The 23,518-nt window shown below is 44.0% G+C and overlaps 2 protein-coding genes across 4 annotated transcripts; one reads left to right on the forward strand and one right to left on the reverse strand.

Moving 5' to 3' along the window:
- Nucleotides 1-272: 272 nt before the first annotated feature.
- On the reverse strand, nucleotides 273-13,540 carry LOC135920094 (uncharacterized). The gene is made up of 10 exons (XM_065454156.2): nucleotides 13,301-13,540; nucleotides 13,139-13,234; nucleotides 12,976-13,040; nucleotides 12,739-12,818; nucleotides 12,271-12,366; nucleotides 11,546-11,727; nucleotides 3,917-4,052; nucleotides 2,975-3,014; nucleotides 1,531-1,693; nucleotides 273-507 (listed from the first exon to the last, which is right to left on the reverse strand). The coding sequence occupies exons 1-10, from the start codon at nucleotides 13,345-13,347 to the stop codon at nucleotides 420-422; spliced, it is 993 nt and encodes a 330-aa protein (XP_065310228.1). The 5' UTR covers nucleotides 13,348-13,540; the 3' UTR covers nucleotides 273-419.
- Nucleotides 13,541-13,692: 152 nt separating this feature from the next.
- Nucleotides 13,693-22,167, forward strand: LOC135920095 (RNA-binding protein with serine-rich domain 1-B-like). Of its 3 annotated transcripts, none has more exons than XM_065454157.1 (9): nucleotides 13,693-13,802; nucleotides 14,019-14,064; nucleotides 14,220-14,336; nucleotides 14,906-15,043; nucleotides 15,288-15,320; nucleotides 16,615-16,916; nucleotides 17,810-17,963; nucleotides 19,399-19,428; nucleotides 21,780-22,167. In XM_065454157.1, coding segments are annotated over exons 2-9 (894 nt in total). In that variant the 5' UTR covers nucleotides 13,693-13,802; nucleotides 14,019-14,062; the 3' UTR covers nucleotides 21,898-22,167. The 3 variants fall into 3 exon arrangements, with proteins under 3 accessions (XP_065310229.1, XP_065310231.1, XP_065310230.1); XM_065454158.1 differs by lacking the exon at nucleotides 13,693-13,802 and adding an exon at nucleotides 13,850-13,951; XM_065454159.1 differs by lacking the exon at nucleotides 15,288-15,320.
- The last annotated feature ends 1,351 nt before the right edge of the window (nucleotides 22,168-23,518 follow it).

Here is a 23,518-nt window from a genome sequence, read left to right on the forward strand (position 1 = left end):
CCAGGGATTATGGCCAAATTGCACTTCCATGTCCTTAACTGAACATGCATCTTCAATGGCCCATTCAGGTGGGTGCTTTGCATTGTGCTACGAAGATGGTGAAAAACAGCTTTTAAAAAAAATAACTCACTGTGGAAGTGACAATCCTGCTTCCTTATCAACAGTGGAGCGTGCTTAAGCTAGCAGTAATGCTTAGTTGCTCTTTTACTTGACTCCTGTGGTGCTGCCAGAGGGCTCTAAAATGACCACCTGAATATGACACAAGAAACCACTTGGGCTTTAAGCACTTAATTTATTTGCAGCTTCAGTACAAAAGAGATTCGACCATCAATAAATGCAGTCCTAAAAATGCACGAGAACTGTTCAATGCCATTGGTTGAACACTTTGCAGGCATGAGCAATGAACACAGGAAGCACTGTCATGGTTCACAGTCGACAAATGCAGGAAAACGACGTCCCTTATTGCAGATGATCCCATAAAAGGTCTGCACAACGGCAGTGTATTCCCTGAAAAATAAAAAAAAGGCAATAATCAGAAAGCAGACTGCTGCCACATGGTCACACTACGTAAACAAAGCTAAGATTTTTTAGCTTTAATATAAATGCTTTCCCACCATGTTCATTTGAAGCTTTGTACCTTCTTGTCTTCATGCTTTCAACCTCTCTTACAGAGGTGTACACAATGTGAAGCAAATCGTTGACACCAAGATGTGCTCTAAAAAACTGAAAGCCATCTTTGCACATCACTTTCTCATCAAATCTATTGATAAAAAATCTACGCAACCATTCGAATGAAGGAGTCGCTGTCGAACCCCTAGTAACACCCCTAAAGAGACCCATCGGTAACAATTTCACAAAAGGGTGTTTTCCCAAAGGGTGTAAAGTTTCGTTGCAGTGTAGAGGGGCACTTTTCAAGCAGCACTACAGGAATTGAGAGTGTTAACAAAGCACAGTGAGCACTTCATTCAAGGTAAAATACTTGATGTCAGCATTTTGTATACAGTCATGCTTATCTATTCCTTGTGCACACACAAGACTCCATACTTGCAATGTCCTGATTTCATGTGATGTACTGATAAGAACAGATTGGGCTGCTTTCCTTTCTACAATCACACACTGACGAACTGGTAATGCCCTGCGCAAAATGAAACTAGAAAAATGGCAATGGACCTGACAGAATAGTATAGAGACAAGTATACTGTACTGTTATAAGTAATGAACTGCTACCACTCTGCGGTCTGTTCTATCCCTGCATCGTCACTTAGCATCACATTTTGCAAAGCGATGAGTACTTGAGTACAGAGTACTTGTACAATGTGAACCAACGAGCACACAACAGAGTACTTCTTACACATAATTGAATTGACCAAAATTGTTTTAAACATGCAAAGCACTTTACTTATGCTGAAATTTTACATTTTGCTGTGCTTCCTTGCATTTTTGACCAGAGGCCCAAAAGATATTCACGTCGTCAACACTCTCAGAAGACCTGCGCACAATTTCGGAAAAAGATATCTAGGCAACACTAACTGGTTTGGGCAAGGCGTGCTTTCCAGAAGTGGCAAAATACTCTCGGCACAGAAGTCCAGAATGCACTTGTCCAAGGCAGCGCGTTTCTTCTCAATGTAGGTGCGAAACTCCCTTCGGAACTCCTCCCGCGATGGAAACGCCGGCGAGGTCAGCATTGAGAACGCTGCGCGGAAATACAATGACATCTGTGCATTGTTGAGAGCGTAACCTTTCAAGTATCTATCATGATCAGCCTACTTTCTGTTCAATGCAATACAGATGCTTCTCACAACGCTTTTTATGCTTATCGCTGCTGTGTTTTCCAATTTCCTTATCTCATCACACTATCTAATCCTGTACTGCCCTAGGCTGTGTTTCCACTCTCTGGGCACATAGGTACAATTCAATTTTATTAATAAATACAATGCACTTTTTTTCTCATGCAAGATTCAGAATGTGTGTGTGCGTGTGAGTATATTTTTTTCAGACAAATTGGCCAGACTTCTTCAAGAGGATACTTTTTCACATCGAGCTTCAGCAGTGTGACTACTTTCCAGTGAATAACTGACTCACTAATTTCGTTGACGTCAAAACATGCCATATAACTGCAGATCCTACTCTTCAATGCTTTAGTTGCATTTAATACACAAAATTGCGAAGCTTCAGAGAAGCATTCTAGCAAGGGCACAATGGCACATGTCGATGTGACTATGCAGGAATCAAGAGTTGAGTTCATTTTAGATGCGAACAAAAATTAGAATCAAACTTTATTCATAAAATTATGCAGGGTCAGAGCTCGTATGAATATTACCAAACAAAATTATTAGACAGAAATAAGTAAGCCTGGGAGGTAGCCATAAAAATCCCCCCCCAAAAAAGAGATTTAAATTGTAGTAAGATGATGTTTCTAATTCTGTTGCACAACACAGTGGGAAATTTTTTTACAAGCACTAATTTTCTTTTTAAATGTACGGAGCACTAAGACAACTCAGTAGCAAAATAGGCTGATCCAGGAAGATCTGCCCGACTGTTACTGTGCTTTACCTCACAAATTACTTGTAGCGTAGCAAAGCTATGGGTCATGCCAGCCAACGAGAAAAGTGAACCAGAAGAAGGGTTATTCCACTGTCCACCTCTGGTGGCCCCACGCACAACGACACTGACTGAATGGAAGTGTCACGCAAGAATTGGCAGCACACAATGGTCAAGCCTGGGTTTCACCTACCCTAGAACATGCAGCCACGTTTCATTACTGATTGACGGACACAAACCATATCCTCAATACATTGCACAATCAGTAAGACAGAGCACAGTACACTGGTAGCCAATTTGAACAGTACAAACGAAGCAGAAAAGCTACTCGAACATTACAATAGTCCATCCACAGCTTCATCGTACTGTATGCTACACGGGAATGCTAATGTGATTATCAACCTGCACAAACTTCTAAATGAGAGTCACTTACATTCACTTTTACTTGATTCATCATTGTCAGCAGCAGCTTCCTGAAAAGTCACGAAAAAATTTTTGTGTTTAAACACTAACAACAACAAAATCTTACATGAGTAAAATTTTTAAAATTAGATACTACTAGCATTCATGTTTATATTGCACTTACTTTTACACTGACGATTTTAAGTGAAGGACAGGACGTGGACATACGTAGCGCAAACTACCAAATGTTTAATACTGTTAAAGAACGCGCTTATATGCAAGGAGATATGGCGCGGGGAGGAGATATAAAAAGATATGACAAGGTGACGACATGTGATCACAGTTCCTGTCGTATCACCTTGTCATATCTTTTTATGTCCTCCCCCCGCGCCATATCTCCTTGTATATAAGCGCGATCTCCAATTACCACTGTCTTGCCCTAGCTGATTCAGACTTAAGCCTGCAAATTTGTTAACTTCACCATGCCACGTAATTCTTTACCTTCTTCAACTGCGCTTCCTTTCCCTTAAAACCCATTGCATAACTCTAATGGCTCACCAGTTATCTCCCCTACGCATTACATAGCATTACATAGCGTGCCCTACTCCATTTTCCCCTCTTAATGTAAACTAGAACACATCAGCTACTCCCGTTTGCTCTCCCATCCACAAGGCTGTCTCGCTTTCATTTAACGCTGCGTCTAGCATTTTTCATTCCATCGTTCATCACACGCTCCTCAACTTCCTCTCAACCATCTTTGTTAACTTCAGAGTTTCTGCCCCACATGTTGTACCGGTAGAATGCAATGATTGTACACTTTTCTTTTCTAAGACTAGTGGCAAGTCAGCAGGTGACTTGCATATTAGAATGGTTGTGTGCCCGAATAAAGCAGTGCTAGATTACGGCAGGTGAAAGCGTATGAAATCCTTTAAAAAAACACACACAAAAAAAAAACAATTGTGCGTTAATGTACCTCAGCGTCGTACACCGACAGGAACTGTTGTCGCTCTGGGCAATCGGTCTCCTTCGCAGCGCATTTCCGTGCTTCGTCAACTAGGGCGGAGAACTCGCGCAGTTGTGCTCGAACCTCAGGAACGCTCAGCATTTCTCTGTGATGTAATTGGAAAAAGATATATATTTATTTGCATTGGAAATGCGAGCAGTACAACAAGTAACTGATCTGGGGGCACATTCGGGCATGTTTTGAGTCCACACAGATTGGAAACGCCGTACACCTGATCACGAAAGCCTTCATAGGAAAATGCCATAAAGACATAAATTATGTACCATACGACGTCAGCTGCAAATTTATAGCGCAAGATTTTAGGGGTGTGTGAATATTCAAAACTTTCAAATAACAAATCAAATATTGTCCTATACGATTCAGTCTTCGAATGAAATATCCACATTCGATTAGGTCATTGAATCAAATAGCCAGTACTCAATGATCTGAATATTTTTCAAATGCTCTACACCGTCAACCACACACGATTAAGCATGATATTGAAGCAAAAATGTGCCCCATCCCACTGTAGGCATAACATACGAAAGAAAAAGTGTTTTCTTTCTTTCACGATGCCATCACCACAGATGACAGGATGGTATGTTTGGTATGGTCACAAAGGTATACGTTGATATTAATTGGCCCATGACGTTACCTCCATAAACATTATATGATAATGCATAACCGCATATGTTCCTAAGAGCACCGAGCTTGTGAACAATCTGCTTAGTTGTTCCTAATGCTGTCTTTGCGCTTTTGATACAATATGCTTTATAATGTGCAGTGTAATGACAGAAACCTTCAATTGCTGTAGTTACCCTGATGTTAAAATTCTTGGTGAGAAGGCTGTACATTATTCGCAAACTATTTGAAAAACATTCAATTCTCGCACTATTCCATGTGTATTCGATTTGATGTTAAAAATTGTTAGTCACCCACCTCTACAAAATTTCTTTATTTTTTTTTTCAAATTCCAAGTTTTATTGTGCGGCAAGTTCAGCCACCAAGCAGCTAAGCCCTACAGAAGTGTAAAACTCTCTCAATATTACATTACTACGAGTAACTTCTAGTTCTTACGTTATATTTGTGCAAATACAGTACTACACTTGCTTTAAGGCTGAGAGCTGCACCATTAAGTTTGTTGTGATGTCTATGAAGTGTGTATTTTAAATCAAGGCTCTATTATTAGGCTCAAAGTATTTGAGTTTTTTCACAGTTTCCACACTCAAAAATATTCTGTAAGTTGGTGTGCCCTGAGCACTAGTGCACAATCATTCTTCAAGCTCACTCAACCTTGATACTGTCATAATCAAGATTTGCTATTTCATTCTGCTTGAAAAGTAATGGGAGACAAACCTCAATGAGCATTTAAACTGTCTGTGCATCTGGGGACACAACGGCAGGTTCGAGATTACCAAACCTCCCAGTTTGTAGACACTGAGAATGACTGCGGAGTTTTGGTTTGAAGTGATGAGTGTACTTGAATAAATATCTGAGAATCATGGCTTAGAGTGATCTCTAAAAAAATGCAGTGATTGGCTTGGTCTCGTTGAAGCAGGCTGCACAATGTTACGGGCAGATGCAGCGCAGGCAAATGTACACTCCAGGACAAAGGTCTGTGGAACACAAGCTCTGTGAAAATATTTTGCCCGTCATCTCGGCAAGCGCCCCGTAAAATTTCACATGAAGACGTCATTGTACACTTACAAATGTTATATTTTTGATGCTTGACCCTTTGAGAATTTATTTTTTCTTTTCAGCAACCATGTTCCACAATACTTTTTCCCCAACTGTACAGTAGCTGTCCTAGTAAGCTTCCTATTGCCATGGTGCAACCAAAGCAGGTATGACATTTACGACAACACCAGATTAGTGCCCGCAAACCATCGGGCTGCAGCATGCATGCAATAGCGATCTACGTGGCTTGCAAACACATTGTTTCTTGCATATTGCGCTTCAACCTTTGTGTGGCTTATGTGAATATGGCATGGCAACAAAACATACACAGTGAGAGTTTCTTGCTTTGCACTGAACATATTGTAGCCCTTGCATTATTCACAACCTAAAGCAAATGGTACAATGCACCTTAGGTTTGTCTTGCTCTCTCTCCAGCGACAAAGCATCAGCAATAATTTTTCACTATCTTTTTATTTAGATATGTGCTCTACCATGTCCTCTGCTGCACCCAGCAAAGAATGTTCCCAGTGCTACAGAAATTGTGTCAGAACAATTCGATGTTCAGTTTGTTATACACCAATTATTTATTATTTATTTTATTTAGTGTCGCAATACCGCCGCCCTACAGAAGAAGTGTGTGCAGGAGAGTAATAACAAGCTTACCAGAACAAAGAAAACAGAAACAGTGTTTCTGTTTTGTTTGTTCAGAAACCATGATACTGAAGAACATAAGCCAACAGCAATATCAAAGATGATTGTTGTGGTCGTTGGTGGTTGCCCTATTACCAGTAATCTTACTATGTCACTCTTCGGCGTTTACACTAGAAACTTTTGTGTGCATCGACAGATGTCTTCAGTAAATACTGAAGAAGTTTTCCTACTTTGGTGATTTTAAGCTTCAATTTCTTTTTACACAGCGGCACCATAGCTTCAATGGTGACGCAGATCTAGAAGCCTCACTGAGAAGATGCAGGTGGTAAGCTGCAACTTATTGCTGTTGCAATAACTGTTGTTTCACGTACATTAAAGCACTATGCTAAAGCTGCGTATCACAAAATAAAAATTAAATTATCAGGTTTGACATTTCTAAATGGCACAGTGGAGTGCTTCGGATTAATTTTGACCACCTGGGGTTTCTTTACGTGCACCCAAGGTGCTGTAAATGAGCATTTTTTCTGCCCCGATCGCAACGCAGCTGCCATAGTGAGGAATCAAATACACTGTCTTGAGCACCACAGCAAGATGCTATACTCACTGAACTACCCCGGCAGGTGCTGCCTAATTGCGCCATAACAGAAAATTGCAGGTACAACTTCCAAAAAATATTACATAACGGGCGGCTAGGAAGAGGCAGGTTTAAGCAAAGTGTTTGCAAGCATTCAGCCCAACATGCACAAGCAGCAGAAGCTAATAAACTATATACAGCTAAACTATATATAGCGCAATGTTGTAGTGCAGTGCCAATCACATCTTAGGTGCTTCTAGCTGTGCCCATTTCTTTTGTTCCCATACCAATATAGTGGAGGCAGTTGAGATAACCATCAATCAGTTTCCACGGTCCCTTAAAGTGCACCATAACATCTGCAAGAAAACATTTTTGCATGTTCACACCGCCAAAAGACACCGGCTTCTGTAGATGACACACTACAGGCATCGAAGCTAAAGACGACCCGCTGTACAACATCACTGGCACGTGAAGTTGTGGACGTCCTAACCGGAAATGATGAAGCTGTGACTGAATGCTACCGGCAGCACCATGCAGCCACGAGGATGTGAATCAACAACAAGATAGACACCGCCACGACAGTGGCAGTAATATTTTGCATAATAATATCTTCCAATAATGCTCACCGACGAATCATAAGGATGACACAAGGCACAGGAAAGGCGCAGTCCTTCCCTCACTAATTATGCAGACGCAGACGTACCTGTCTACACTCTCGGGTCGAAGTTTATCTCATTGTTGGCTCAGGTCCTCGTGGCTGCAAAGAGCCACCGGTAGTTTTCAGTTGTCGCTCAGTAGTTTCAGGTTAGCCTGTCCGTGACCGTACATTTCATACTAAACTTAAACTCGGCAAGAAGGCTGCAAGGTTGACGCCTCCTCCTGGCAAATAGTAAGGCTCGGTATCAGAGAAGCAGACAATGACGAAGACTGCAAGTTAACTTCTGGCAAACATTCCTTCCAGATGAACAAACAGCTGGGCCTGGGAGTATGCGACATGGTAACTTGTGCAAATAAAAGTACAAACCAATGACAACTAAAGTTACGAATACATGAGAAAAGGAAAAGCACATAAAGAGTAGAAGACACATTTTTCTAAACCACCCATTGACCCATGTGTCGGTTAGAGCAAACAGCATGATACTTACCATGGATACTTAATAAAAAAAAAAGTTGAAAGTCACTTCAGCATACGCTAACGAGGATGAATGCAAAAGCCTCCGTGCTCATGAGACATTCATTACATTACTTGACATTTTCATTCGAATGCGGTGTTACTTCCTATTACTTGTTTTGTCCCACCAAAGGTTGTGAGCTCGAGTGCCTTCATTAACTCTACCTTAACTAAAGGTTGCCCTAATGAACACCAAAGGCTGCAGATTCAAATCTAACCAAAGGCCGTGAGTTCAAGTGCATTAATTACCTATATCTTAATTAACTGTGCCTTAATTAAGTTTGCCTTAATCAACACCAATGGTAGAGGGTCCGACTCTCGACCTTCACGACGTCAATTGGAATCCAACTTGGAGATATGGTCGGTTCACCCATATCTCCATGTTGGGCCGTGGATTGGCATGCCTTAACTTCACCTTAATTAACACCAAAGGTCGTGGGTACGACTCCCACCAGATGTTGTGGGTCTGAGTACCTTAATTAACTCTATCTTAATCAACTGTGCATTAATACATTTCACCTTAATTAAAACCAAAGGTAGTGGGTCCAACTTTCGACCCTCATGGTAACTGGAATCTAACTGGAGGTCTAGCTGGTTCACCCATATCTCCAAGTGGCTAAAGGTCATGGGTACGAGTGCCTTAATTAACACCACAGGTCGTGCTTACACTTCTTTGCCTTGGCTTCAAGCTTTCTTATAAAGAAATTGATGCCCTAATTCACCCTAATTAACACCAAAGGTTGTGGGTCCCCCTCCCACCAAAGGTCTACAAACAACACAATCGTCGGCAAACATCCTGAATGAAGACTGTATACCAAGTGAAGCATCATTAATATACAACAAAAACAATGGTGGCCCCAACACTGAGCCTTGGGGAACTCCGGAAGTAACTGGTGCATATTGTGAAGAGGTACCATTCAGAATAACCGCCTCTTTCCGCATTGACAAACATTCGGCAATCCAATCTATCTTACCATCCAAGTTATAAGCTTTTAATTTGAAGGGTAGGAGACTGTATGCTACTACATCAAATGCTTTACGGAAATCTGAAAAAACGCAGTCCACAACCTGTTGCTTATCAATTGCCGAAGCTAAATCGTGAATAAACTGTACCAACTGTGTATTGCAAGATAAGCCACACCTGAAACCATGTTGGCTGGGGCTTAGGAAATTATGTTTGGTTAAATGAGCTATAACACAATTATTATTACATGCACCATAATTTTACAGCTTATACTTAAGGACATGGATCTGCAGTTCTAAACGGAGTTTCGCACTTCACTCTTATGTATGAGCATGGTTCATGCTAACTTCCAATCATCAGGCATGTCAATTTCATTGAAAGACTTCTGGAACAACCGGGTGAAATAAAAGCATAACGCGTCTTCACCATTCCTTATGAAAGCGGCAGAAATCTCATCAGGGCCACATGCCTTAGCCTTGTTCACGTCTTTTAATAATTTACGGATACCATCGACACAACAGGTGACATGTGGTGTGCAGTCTATTTCAACAGGTAATGCAAAACAGACAGTTCGTGAGCTGGACAGCAGAAACGCAGATGAAAAATAATGGCTAGGAATTTCAACTTCAGACTCATTAGCATGAATGGTTGTTACATCATATTTCAAAGCAGGTATCGATTGGTTGTCCTTGCCATCATGCTTCACATACCTCCAAAATTCTTGGGTATCCGTGACAATTCTTCGTCCCAGATTCAAGAAATACACGCCCTTAGCGATGTTGAACTTCTATCTAAATTAAATTTTTATTGCTTTCAGCAAGACCAAACACTCCGGTGAATTGTATGCCTTGTATCTTCGATAATTTTGCCACCGTCTTCAAATTAGGGCATGTAACTCTGCGTTAAACCGGGGTGTGTCTTGAGTTCTCCTACTTGGTAAAACTCGTGATGGCACAAAAGCTTCACGTAGTTCAAACATTTTCCGTTTAAAAATATTCCACAGTTTTTTTATATTTAGATTATCCGCGAGTGCATCAAAAGTTGGAAAGAACGACTCGAAAGCGGCACTAATCACCTCATAGTTGGCCCTGCTGTAGACGTAAGTCTTTCGGCAAGGTGTTTTTGCAAACTTCACATACAGAACTGATAAATCTGCTAGAACAACGTTGTGGTCGCTCAAACCTGGCGACACCTGTACATTGTACACAACATCAAGTACGTTACAGAGCAATAGGTCGAGTATATGGCCTGTTCCATCAGTGCGCAATAGCTCACACATATGCTGATAGAAGGTGTTCAGGTCTACAATATCAAAAAAGTTGGGTATACACTCCCGCGAGCAGTATCCCTTGCTTCCCCAGCTGACCAGTTAATATCGGGAATGTTAATGTCCATCCCTAGGACAAGGCATTCATTGTTAATAGTTTCACGAAAATGGGATAAATTAACTAGCGGTTCTACAGAAGGACCAGGAGGCCTATAATATGACCCAATGGTTTCCCAAATTACCCAGTGATTCCCAAATTCCCAAATGACCCAATGGTTTCCCATTCGGCAGCCTCACTTTACAAAAAATTGATTCAGTTTCTATACCGGTAAATTCTATCTGGATGCTTGGGATACTATTATGGACAAGAATAAACAGCCCTCCACCACGTGAACAGCGGTCTCGACGAAAAAACTCATACATGCCAGGAAATATCTCAGTGCTTGAGACAGACAGGTCAAGTCAAGATTCCATTATCCAAAACAATGGTTGGTTGGATGGTACAAAGAAAAAAGCGAAGATCCTCAACTTTATTTTTTATAGTATGGCTATTGATTAACAAGACCCTGACCGGGCACATCGCACCATTAATAGCAATCTGTCATTGCTGCCGTACAACAATGCATTCACTGTCTCACTGAAATAGCCTGCTCACCAAGTGAAGTGCATCAAATTTCAGAAATAGTTTCAAATCGACTTCTTCCCTGTTTTGTTTGACGCAGGCCCATTATTTCGCTTATCACGGACGGTACAGGAGAAGTCTTCAGATATAGCAACGCTCGATCCCTTGACCTTGAATGCTTTTGCAGGCACGGCTTGGCGGGCTTTAAATGAATTGAAGCGCATAATGATGGGCCGATTTTTTTTCCTTTGCAGAATTTACCCAGCCTGTGTGCCCATTCAACAGATAACGAGGGCAGTTCAAGCTTCGCAGTGCACAGACTTATGACGAGTTCCTCAGAGTGGGCTGCCATCTCATTGGCATTAGAATCCACCAAGCCATAAAAAAGCAAATTATTGCGCCTCCCACGATTTTCTAAGTCATCCATTTTTTTAATCATGCTTGTCAAAACTTCGCGATTTTGTCGTTGCTGATCTTCAACATTAGCTAAGGTCATTCCAATAGTGTTGATCTTTTCGAGATCGAGATCTTGGCAAAACGACATGCATCATTTCAATTTTCACGGGGAAAAAATCACACTCTGCCCAGAGCAATGCTCGTGTAGACGTATGTGGCAAAATTCTCCACTTAATGACTGCCATTGCGACACCTTCAGAAAGAAAAGTAAGCATACCTGTATGCGACCGTGTCGCTTTTCTTTGAAGGACTGACTGCTCGTCGCTGTCTCTGGCATCGTGACTGGGATGTCGAGCGCGGCTGGTCTCTGATGATGCTCACCTTCCTCACCGTGACGACCGAACGACTCCGCGAACGCGGCGTCTGCTTCGGTGCAGCCGTCCTTGCTGCAGCTTGGGGCTGCAGAAACAAAGCAGAAGCCTGCTTCATTAACTGCACATCGAGCGGTACTAATGTAACTACTTTTGACGGAGAATAAAGATAAATCAAAAGACTGAATTTTGAAATTAAGGATTTAATGTGCCGAAGCTGCACAATAATTTACAAGGGACACCACAGCGGAGGACTGTGGATTGGTTTTGACCACTTGGGTGTTCACACTCACAAGTCAAAGAAAATTTTTTAAATTGACCTTCAGCTGCCTTGCCGCATTTCATGTTCAACTTCATGTATGAAAAAATGGTAGGAAACTCTGTGAAATGACCGTAACATGAAAAGCTGTGAATGTCTCCGAAGCAAGGTGAACTATAGCATACGTTCATACGTGTATAAATTACTAACACACTGAGCAACACATAAGTCAGGCCATGAAAACGTGGCTATGCTAAGCACTGCGCCCCACAGTAAAGTTGGAAAAGCCTGCGGGCTCTCCAAAAGGCCACATGCGGGTTTAGTTGCTTTGAAATGTTCACTGACAATAAACATCAGGCACTCTAGACAAACCTTATCATGCTGGCGGTCATCAATTTTCTTTGATGCCATGGTGGAGGCACTTTTGATTTTCGTCGAATGTCTTTCATTTTTACTGGTGCAGTCTCCCTAGAAAGAGAGAGAAAAAGGTTGTACAGAAAGGTAGGGAGGTTAACCAGTGGTAGTTGCGGTTGGCTACACTGCACGGGGGAGCTAGACAGTCTCCCTAAGAACAAGAAAAGTGCAATGATGTATGCATCGGTGTACAGCCACACAACATGAAACAACTGTCTTCAAGATTTTAGATGATGCAGTTAAGCCAAGTTCTAATTTTGTGCAATATGATGACTCGGCTGTGACTTATTTTTGCACAGTCTCTTGCTCATTCAATGTTGAACACGTGAACATTAATATCATATCACGAGTAATAATTGCTCTGCGGCCATTTTACCGGTGTTTATCGCTTTTGTGCCGGTGTGAATATCGATGAGCAATACGTACACTGTCTCCATGCCTCAGCTGTTTTGCTTTGGCTAGAACAGTGTTAGCCTTCTCCAGGAAGTCTCCAAGTTTTTGCTTGGCTGTGCAAGAAAGAGAAAAGCACGGTGAATATGAAAAGGGGGGAGGATAAGGCCAGTACGTAGCACACAGGATGTGTCGGTCGGTTCTGCGCATTTCGGAGTATGTTAAAAATTTGAACTTTCGTAAACGTGGCAGCTGACATTGACGAGTTCGAACCTTGCGTTATGTCCATTTGGGGAGTGCTGGCTTGGTTTTCTTTTGTTTCTTCTGCGGCAGTAGGCCTGAAACATGAAGGGCGGCTGACATGAACAGAATAAGTCGAAAGAGAGGGAATATATAAATGATCTGTTAAAAAACAATAGATGGTAAGACATCGTACACAGAGATGAACTGTCGGTAAAACTCGTTCATGGTGTCCACCAACCGCCGCTCTGCATCGACCTGCGCTTGAATGCTGTTCAGGATAGCCATCAGTCTGAAATAAAAAACGAATCTGTTCGCAAATAATGCACGACCAGACGAAACCGAACGCCTGGCTTACCGGGAGTGCGCCGGTTTCCACTTCGAAGTTTCTGGGTCAGCGTTCATTTCATCCGGGAAGCGCCGTCTCTGAACAACGCGAAACTCATCAAGTTTTAGGCTCGTGAATTCAGACCATAACTGCTATGATATGAAACGGTGCTAGTCAACATCTCTTTGAGTCCCGAGAGACGCCGCAAGAATCTCTCTCATACACGCTCTCATATGACGTGCCGCCATTTAACGGTTTCGGTTTTGACTGTTTAGCAGGAAAATTTTACAAGACGTTACAAATACTTGTTCTCTTTTATACACGGCAAGTTGGTTACTTGCTGCGTCAAGATAGATTACGTTATGGTTAGAAATGTGTAGTACAGCTTCTCTCTTTTAATAACACATTTATATTTTTAGCGACATCAACACGCCATCAAGTGTGATCAAGTAACTATGAGCGGACGCCATGGCGCCGGTCGAGTAGTGTTCTTTTTATCGTTCTTTCGTGCGTAGTAACTAGCAGATTGCTGGTGAGTCTACACACAATCGTCCCCTCAAAGTAACAATAGCGCTGCGGATCTCAGCTGCATGCCCGAACGCATGACGTAAATGTCACGTATAGCGAAGTTAACAATTGTCGGGAGAGCCGGCGTCTTCCGACACGCTCTGCTAAGCCTAGGTTTTTTTGAGTTGTGCTGCGAAGTCGTAACTCGGTTGCAAATTTTATCTATGCTCTATCTTTTCAGACGGAGCGCGCAACTGATTTTCGACACCCCAGTCCGCAGCAATCATGTGAGTACTGCCGGTGTTAGTGACACGTCCTTTTTTTGGCTATATGACAGTGTGTGCCAGATTTCTGTCCGAAGTACTACTTCGATCGGCGCTTTCTTCGATGGCGTGTTCGGTGATTTTGTGAATTCACCCATACGCGCTGCTGTATTTTGCAGGGCCGCTAGCCCGAAGCGTGTCCGATCGGCGGACACCAAGAAAGAGCGAAGCCGAGAACGAACGAAGAAGAGCAGGACGGCATCCACTAGCAGCTCGCGTTCAAGCAGCGCTGCCAGGTAACCAACCTGTCGCGCATTTTTTCCTCTCACAGCTTCAAACTCTTTGGTTTTGTCCTCCGCACAGTCGCAGGATGTACCGCCCGGAAACTTCCCACAGTGGCACACATTGGGATAAAAATCTAGGCTTTGTCACTAAAGTTTGGAACGTGTTTCGTTAAGCGCACGTCATGTCATGATGGAGAGAGAAAAAAAAAGAAATTGAATATTTTCGACGTGTGCATGTTCTGAACTATGTTGATGTATGGCAAGGCAAGCACGACGATAAGACAAAACCACGTACTAACCATCGTTTCCATGGTAGCGAGGCGATCGCAGCCCTAGAGTTTCCTCCAGTAAAATTTCGTGGAAACTCTATAGATATTTCTCTATCAATTGTCGTGGTGGTGATACTACTGAAGAAGCAAGCAGTCGAACATGGAGAAACGCTTGTTCGTTTGTGTGCCACCAGTGGGCAGAAGTAGACAAGGTCTAGTTGGAAGCTGCATTAGGTGCAGCTTCAAGTGCTCGCAGTCCCCTCTGCTAGTTCCTCCGTACTGACTGTTCTTTCACGTTATCTGCACTCGCAGCAGCGGCAGTAGCTCCAGCGACAGCAGTTCGAGCGGAAGTGCCTCCAGTGAATCGTCCCGCTCTTCGTCGTCATCATCTTCATCATCGTCTCGCTCAACTTCCGTGTCGCCACGAAGGCGCCGGAACCGTGTGTCCAGGTAAGTGACGGTACATGTAACTTACTCTGGGCTAGGTTAAGTAACCTAATGCCAGCCCAAACATGCCCTGCATGTTGTCGTGTTGCGTGGTGGCCAAGCGGCCTACTGTCTCTTTTGCATTGGCGTCAATGTTTCATCATGTGTGTGGCGTCGGTTTCTGTTGCATTGCGTGCATGTGCCTGTGTGGGCTTTGGTGCTTTCCTGCCTAATGACCGTCGTGCCGCTGCTTCTTTGACCGCTGCAGGCCTGCGAAGCCAGCCCCTACTCCTGCACCCACGTAAAGTACACGTTCATGCCTCATTGCTAAAGAGCGAATGCTTTTGTGTGATGTGTGCGCGTCCTCACGTGTTTAGCTTTTTTCAGTTTATCAGTTTCAATTTCAGTTTATCCGAGATTCATTAAGAATTTTGAATGACTGTTGGGCAGTCAGCACATGAAGCTATCTGTAATTCACGCCTTATTTGTGGCTTTGTTGCAGCATTCCTACAATAAGTGTAAACAGCCTACATCACAGTGGTTTGCTTGAATGCTGTACTTCAAATGGGAAAGTACGTTGTGAAAAGCGTAAAGTCTTATATAATTTATTTTTATATAAAAAGGTCAGCCATAGGTGGAGTTGTCTAAAAAATTTCTGTGAAAGTGGTGCACCACTGGCATTCGAGAACATTTATTTTGCAAGTTGAGAGACTGCTGTTGTGCGGATGTCATCTGCTGTCCTCCAGATGCGTCTACGTAGTGTAAGAAAAAAGCCTGTGGATCTCTTATGTTTGTTGTTTGCGACTGTCCGAAAGCTGCACACATCCACGTTCATTGGCTGACAGCAGCGCCTCAGGCAGTCAAGTGCGAAATATTGAAAAGGCCTAGTATAGCCTGTTTGTGTGAAGCCACACTAGTACCAGGAAGTTATTACAACTACTGCGGATGAGTATTAATGTATTGATGCTGACTGTCTTGTGAACCTTCTCAACATTCCAACAAGGAATGTTCCGAAGAATTGTGTTTTGTTTCAATTTCATCTCTTGATAGAAAGAGTGCAAAGTGTACATGGTTTTGTTAGTAGCAGACGAACCAGCTTAGTGTCTGTTACAAAGTAGTATAAGGCACTTGCATGGAAAATTGGAAACATTCTAGTGTTACTGCCCAGCCTGCCAGGATTAGTAATTGCTGCTGATTGCTAGAAATGCTGCTGCATAAAGAGGGAAACCTATCTTGCGCAAGTGCAAATTGCATGTCTAACGGAGTCTTGAAACCTAATAGCATTCTTATTTTGCCTTGCACGTAGCTGCATCATCTTCTTTTGATATGGATCCAAATACAAACATGCCTGGCTAGCACTCTTCCATTGTTCAAGGATTGCATCACAAATGACCTCTTGTGACGTCCATATGTTGTCTGGTCATTGTTCTTTCTGTTCTGTTCGTGCTGTCTTCATTGCCCTAAAATATAGCACATAAAAACAACTGTACTCGAGCCACATGGTTGCTCAAGCTTGGTCGCATCGCTCGCTCGACAAATGTGTTTCTTATTGCATTGTCGCCTCGTCATGTCTGCTCTTGTCGTGGAATGTGCAGGTCGGCAAGCGGAGCTCGTGGCGGTGGCGGAGGAGGAGGTGGCACCACCAACGCAACCACTTCCAGCAGCAGCAGGCGCAAGCGGACGCCATCGCCGCCCCGCCCGTGCAAGATTCACGTGGGTCGACTGACTCGCAATGTGACCCGTGACCACCTGCTAGAGATCTTTGGCTGCTACGGCGCGGTGAAGAGCGTCGAGCTACCTCCGGATCGGACCCACAGCCACCTGTCGCGGGGGTTCGCCTACATTGAGTTTGAAAACCCCGCAGATGCCGAGCGGGCCATGCGCCACATGGACGGGGGTGAGCGCGCATTTCCCGTGGTCTTGATCTGTGACGGCCAAACATAGTTCCATATCAAGGAAAATGGGAAGAACTTGTTGCTTTATTTTTGGCCATCAAGAGTTCACTTGCAAGAAACGAACAGTGAAAAACTATTCAAGTTGTGAAATTAGTGTAGTGTAATCGTTCTGCTGGACTGTCCACAACTAAAGACTCTCTCCAGAATATTAGAAACTCTACTGTAGGCTGTGCACGGAGCTTTCCACTCTCATCAGAACTTTGACGCTTGTATATATGATGCGTTGGGCGTTACAGGCTTCTTGATCTGCAGTCGCCTCCTTGGGTATAGATTTTATTTTCGGTTCACATGTACCACCATCGCTCTTCTCAATTTTGTGTGCAGCAGCATCAAGGTAGCGCTCCTGGTGGAACGCTGAATGCATTTTCGTGGATTCAAAGCAGAAATAATTTGCAGTGCTGTACTATTGGTTTGTCCATATTAGCAGCCCATGATGTCACTTCGAGGCCATGATAAAATTGTTTAGGTTTCAACCTGCCTTCAGCTTTTTGTGTGTGTGTGTGTGTGTGTGTGTGTGTGTGTGTGTGTGTGTGTGTGTGTGTGTGTGTGTGCGTGCGTGCGTGCGTGCGTGCGTGCGTGTGTGTGTGTGTGTGTGTGTGTGTGTGTGATGGCAATTATGCAGACACCCGAGGCATGTTGGCGTCGCCGTGGTGCTGTTCTCAGTATTGATGCCGCATGTGCGGGCTGCACTCAGAGGGTTTAAAGTTCTCCAGAGACGCACAATGCATTTGGCTGCTAAGATGAATATCTAGCATAAACATAGCGATGTCACTTGGAGTTTTTCGCAGTGACATTTGTCCTTTTTTTTTCTTTTCTCCCGCTGTCTGCATTATAGGTCAGATTGATGGTCAGGAGGTGACAGCAGCATCAGTCTTGCTGCCACGACCCGTGCCTCCGAGGCGGCCCAGCCCCCCCATGCCTCCAAGACGACCCCCTGCGCCGCCTCCGCACTGGAGAAGATCATCCCCACCGAGGTCACGTCCACGGAGGTCTGTCATACTTTTGTCTTGGCCAAATGGGATTGTGTTGATGAAGTGAAAAATAGCCTTTAAAAGGCCCTAAACCACCCCTGACATTTTTTGTTTTATGTGTTTGAATTAAACTTGTGCATCGTGATAAGTATAACCTGACAATCATCTGTCACAAACATGGCAGCATTAACAGCAGCGGGAAAACCATTGAAAATATTAATTATAAAGCAATCTTGGTTTGGGGGCTCGAATAATGCCAAAAATCAGCAAGCTTCAAAAAGAATTGAAGCACCAAAAATGAATCACAATTCTTGTACCTTTTAGTGTGCCTTCAAATATGAGTCCATCCTGACGTAATAGTTATGTGGAAACCAACAAGGTGGACAGAAGTAATTAATAAAGGGAAAATCAGACATCCACCCGTTCGTAGCGATTGCTACAAATGAAACCCATACGAGTTCCTCGAAAAAAAAGCCTCACAGTTGAAGATATATTCGTCCTGGTCCGGGACTCGAACCCGGGACCACCACCTTTCCGGAACAGCCGCTCTACCATCTGAGCTAACCAGGCGGCTAGCAGATGGTAGGGCGAAGTCGCTACGAACAGGTGGATGTCTGATTTTCCCTTTATTAATTCTCTCCACCTTGCGGGTTTCCGCAGAACTATTACGTCAAACTCTTGCCTTTGCTTCGAGTTGTTGGCAAATTTCGACTTCACCCTACAATGAGCAAAACTAGAACAAGGTGAAAGCAGGAGCCAAGATTTCAACAAGTAAACTTGTCTTTTTCAAGGCAACTTGCTTTGTTTCCTTGGCAGAGTATATACAGGTGGTTCTACTAAAAGTGACAGGGGGTACGGCAGGCAGGCGAGGCAACAACAGAGGGTCTCTTAGCAGCGAGGGTGTAGATTTGAAAAGAAAGTGTGCTATTCAACATTGGTGGAGAAATGTGAAGTAGCGCCATGGGTTAGCCAGTTGGCGACTGGGGTCTACAGCGACATGTAAACCAGCTGACACACGGCGCTACCTCACATTCCTCCACCGACGTTGAATAGCACACCTTTCTTTTGAACTCTACACTCTCGGTCGTTGCCTCACCCACCCGCCTTACCCCTTTGCCCTTTAGAAGAACCACCTATATATACTGTGCCAAGGAAAGCATATGTCACTTTGAAAAAGACAAGTCCAGTTATCGAAACATTGGCTCCTGCTTGCAAATTGTCAGTGTAAGAGCAATGCAGAATAAATATATGTTGTAAGTGCATTTAATTGTAACTATAAAAGCATCGACGTCAACTTTCAGCTCACACAGAAAAAAGATACCTTGTGCATAATGGGCTCAGCAGAATCTTTTGTTAGAAATAAACCTTACAGTTAATGGCACTCAACTGTTGAATTACAACTTTCAGAACATCGTGTGGGCCATACATTGAATATATATTTCATTGCACGCAGGTCACCTCCACCAAGGGGACGTTCAGGCCGGTGAGTCCATGCTTTCACAAAGCAGTGCTAACTTCTTGCTGACAGGCATGTGCGAGTACAGTAATCATTGAGATGGTATCGAATAGTGCCAGAATTGAGGCACTCGTAGAATCGAATATTTGTTGAATAATGAAAAGCCATTTTCGCAAAATATAGAGCTATGGTCACATCCTAGTACAGTTGAAGCCTTTTATAACGATACCGCTTTTAACTATATATTGGATCTTATGAGCAGCCAATGCACCGTGAACTTTTGTATGTGTTCTGCAGTAAAATAAACTGCTTACTACAAGCTCCCGTACCGCATTATCGGTTATAACAATTAAATCTGGCTACTGGTTGTGTGCCAAAAGGGGGAAAAAATGTTAAATGGTCGAGGGAGGGAAAGGGGGGGAGCCGTTTTGTCGCACCCGCCTTTGTGCTGCTCACCCAGCCCGGCACGCCTTCGTCGCATCCCATCGCCAGCCTCATGTGCCCCTCTTGTCTCTCTTCCACCCTCTCACGAACAATGGTTGAATGTTCCTAGATTTCGCACATTCCTTTGCAGTGAAAACTCCCAGTAGCCAGGTGTAAATGTTATAGCCAATTACGTGGGATGGGAACAGTGTACAATAAAGCCTCTTTAAACCGTACCCGCTTAAACAGTAGTTTCGTTTTAAAAGTAGTAAAGTCAAATTCCAAGCGCAAACGCAGAGGGCGCTTGGAAGGGTGAAGCCACATCATGATCATTTCGGTGCCGTGCCAGAGTCGGAGAATGTTGTGGCTCGTGTTGTAGCGTCGTGCAAGCTAGGACAGAAACCAGGTGCTCAGCATAGAAGAAAAATTGGACATCGGTCGTGCTATCGAACATCGACGAGACCATTCGCCATCGCAAGGCAGGGTGTCGTCTTGAGTAGCTTCGCTGAGAGTAGTTGACTAACCTCTTTCATCAATTTTGAGGTAAAGCTTGCTCCTTGGTCAGTGACTATTTCTTTTGGCAAGTCGACGCAAGAAAAGATTTCGATCGGCGTTTTTGCAACATGAACTGCTTCGATTGCGGGGAGTGCCACAGCATCTGGATAATGAGTCGCAAAGTCGATTAACGTAAGAACGTATCGGTTCCCACAGTCCGACTTTGGTGAAAATGGCCCAATAAATCAACAGCCACCCTTTCAAAAGGCGAAGAAGTCTGTGATGGCACGAGAGAGGGACCACGAAAATATGTTGGCTACGAGGTTCAGCTTTTTGCCATCGTTGCAAAACCTCTGTTATTGCCATAGTATCGCCTAACGACAGTGATGAGGATTACACGGAAAACGAAAGTATGGACGATTCAGGCCCGACAGTGGCACTTGCTGCACGTTATGTCAACCTCGTGCGGGTGTTTACCGTAAAGATGGGGGCTGGCACAAAAGGCAAGTGGGTGGTCTCGCGCTATTTCAGTTAAGCGGTACTTCCGTTTAGTACATACTTCTTCCGAGCTCCTTACAAACTACGGTTTAATGAGGTTTCACTGTAGTAGTAAGCGTTTTATTTTACTATGGAACATATGCAAAAGTTCACAGTGCAGCATCTGCTCATTGTTACATGCGAGTGTTGTTAACCCGATGAAGGTGAACTTTTCTTGCGGAAGCTGTGCCCCTGAGGTCAAAGGAACAAATAAGCAGCTTGTTTGTACAACCAGGACTCTTCGAAAAGTGCAGAGTTTTAGCCAGAAAATTATATGTTACAGAGCTTGACAGACATTCATGGTTGCTTTGTGCTCACCTGTGCGAGTTGCCATGCCTATGTGGCCATCTAGTGCAGTTACCATATAACCGGACCTGTGCCTATGAACAAAGGCAACAGTACCAAACCACTACATGGTCTGAAAATGGCTTAAGTTTCACATCAAATTTCAGCCGTTTCAGAAAGTCACGCAAAACCATCACTGAAAGTGCTTCGTGCAGCAGCAAACGCAGAGAGAGCAAAGAAAGGGTGAATGCGGGGCTCCTGACGTATTCTGCTCCAGTGCGAGAGAAGGCAGGAAAGACACGTTGCTTACGGATGCTAGTTAAGGCAAAGGGGGAACGGTGTCTATGTTGGCCTTGAATTTGGCAGCATGGAAATGTGTCATTTCCGTTTCTTATATCTCTCTCTAATAATGAACTAATTCGATGAATGCTTATGGTAAAATTCTTCACAGTCAGCGGTTTACAATTTCTGATGGGGCCTGCTGAGGATAAGTAATTAAGGATAATCATTGAAAGCGGCAAGGTGAAAGTGCCGTGTCTGGATGACCTGCAGCTGCCAGTTTAGGTCCACACCATTTGCAGCGACTCGAGTTTTCGTTCACCCTGCTCAAATAATGAACTGTCGTTGCCGCATTTCAGGAGTCCTCCATCAGGTCGACATCGCTCACCAAGACCGTCGCGAAGATCGCGGTCTCCAGCCGGCACAGGTGGTGGACCCCGACGCCACGCACGCTCGAGCTCCAGCTCTTCACGTTGACCGCCACTTTCATCGAAGGCCTCGCTGCTTTGGCATTCATTGTAACCACGACTACCACCTGCCGTCATTTCTCTATAAGCTGGACATTTCCTTGCCTGTAAAGTATATAGTGAACTACTTCATGGCACTGTTAATTTGGTCTGCTGTGCATCTTGTTGAGGTCATTTGAGTACTTCATTCCCTGATCATGTGTTGTACACTGTCTAGCATTGGAAATATTGGGTAGATTTGCAGTGATGCCTGTAAATAAAGTTCTTGATGTTGTGTTCATATAGCATTCATGCCTGCACAGTTTCAGAAGTTTGTTGCTTCAAAGACTGGATGATTGATTGTCCACTGGGGAAGTTAAGATAAACGTATTAGTAAAATGCCATGTAAAGCCATGTGAAAACGAATTGCAACATGCTTGCAAGTCATTAAAAACATCCTTTCACCACCCATTTTGCTGTGACTTGTGTATCTGGTTTATTAGAATGGAATACCAGCTGCCTGTGCTCGGGTTGCCGCACTAACGCAGGTATTGGCAGTTGGTACAAATGCAAAATAATTTCAAAACTTTTTTTTTCTTTTTTGCAAATGTGTTAGGCATGTTAAGTACTTTGCTTTCAGCCACCTTTGGGATAAGAATTTCCATGAAATATAAAGAATGATACACCTTGGAAATGAATTAAGGCTATATGCTTGGATCACGCTCACATGTTACTGTTTCATAATCTGGTGGTTAAAGCGAAATAGTGATGTGAAGAAGGCTAAATTGCGTGTCTTAACTGGTTTTGCCATTTCATAACGTTGACTGGTGCAAGGTCACCGTCGGAACCAGTACAACAGTGTAGCACACAAATGCACGTTGTTTTCACACTAGAGATCGAATCTGCTTTCACCTTTCGAATGTTTTGGGGAGTGAAGGAATTCTAAGGACAATTCAGGCTGTGCTGCCTTCCGTTTCTGGCCTGGGGTCCGACGCCTGAAAGGTACGCAAGCTCCATGCCCGACATCTCGGGTTGACGTTCTTGCTTACTACAAGCTCTAGTTCGTGATTCAAGCACCTTGACGTTTCTGGTTAGTTTACATCACCGTTTGAATGCATGCAAAAGTGAGGACTACGGGAATTTCCATTTGGGCGCAATATTGGGCACACGGTGTGAACTTATTTTCACGTCTACCGTCGCAACTATCACTCGCTTATTTTCACGTCGACAAGGACGTCGAAATGACGTTAGAAGCGTAGTAGAAGCAGACGAGTGTCGTGCGGTTGGTGCAGACGACGATGTCTGCTTCGCTCGGCTCCAGCTGACGGCGATGTTGAAGCTCGCCACCGGCGTACTCGTAGAAACGGTAGCGAATTCCTCGCATCGCGCGACACTGTCGACTGCGGGGCTGCGACCGCGTCCCCTTGCCGGCCGTGCGAGATCTCGGCGCCTCTACAGCGACTGTCGCAACGACCACGATGACCCGACGACGTCGGCGAACAGAAGTACGACCTCTGCCGTCGCCGCGAGCAACCGCAAATCGCGTGGCGAAGGGTCCGCGAACGGTTCGACAGCGGAGCCGCCGGTACCTCCCGAAAAGGACCAGTGCTGCGGAAGCGGCTGCTCGAACTGCGTGTGGTTGGAGTACGCCG

Source organism: Dermacentor albipictus, chromosome 8 (genome assembly GCF_038994185.2).
Source record: "Dermacentor albipictus isolate Rhodes 1998 colony chromosome 8, USDA_Dalb.pri_finalv2, whole genome shotgun sequence".
Classification (NCBI taxonomy): Eukaryota; Metazoa; Arthropoda; class Arachnida; order Ixodida; family Ixodidae; genus Dermacentor; species Dermacentor albipictus.

Coding starts and splice junctions, on each gene's coding strand:
- LOC135920094 (XM_065454156.2), bottom strand. CDS start 13,347: ATGAACGCTGACCCAGAAACTTCGAAGTGGAAACCGGCGCACTCCCG. Junction 12,819..12,975: donor CCAAATGGACATAACGCAAG/GTTCGAACTCGT, acceptor TTTCTTGCACAG/CCAAGCAAAAACTTGGAGAC. Junction 4,053..11,545: donor AGCGACACGGTCGCATACAG/GTATGCTTACTT, acceptor ATTACATCACAG/AGAAATGCTGAGCGTTCCTG.
- LOC135920095 (XM_065454157.1), top strand. Junction 15,321..16,614: donor GCCCCTACTCCTGCACCCAC/GTAAAGTACACG, acceptor TGGAATGTGCAG/GTCGGCAAGCGGAGCTCGTG. Junction 16,917..17,809: donor CATGCGCCACATGGACGGGG/GTGAGCGCGCAT, acceptor TCTGCATTATAG/GTCAGATTGATGGTCAGGAG.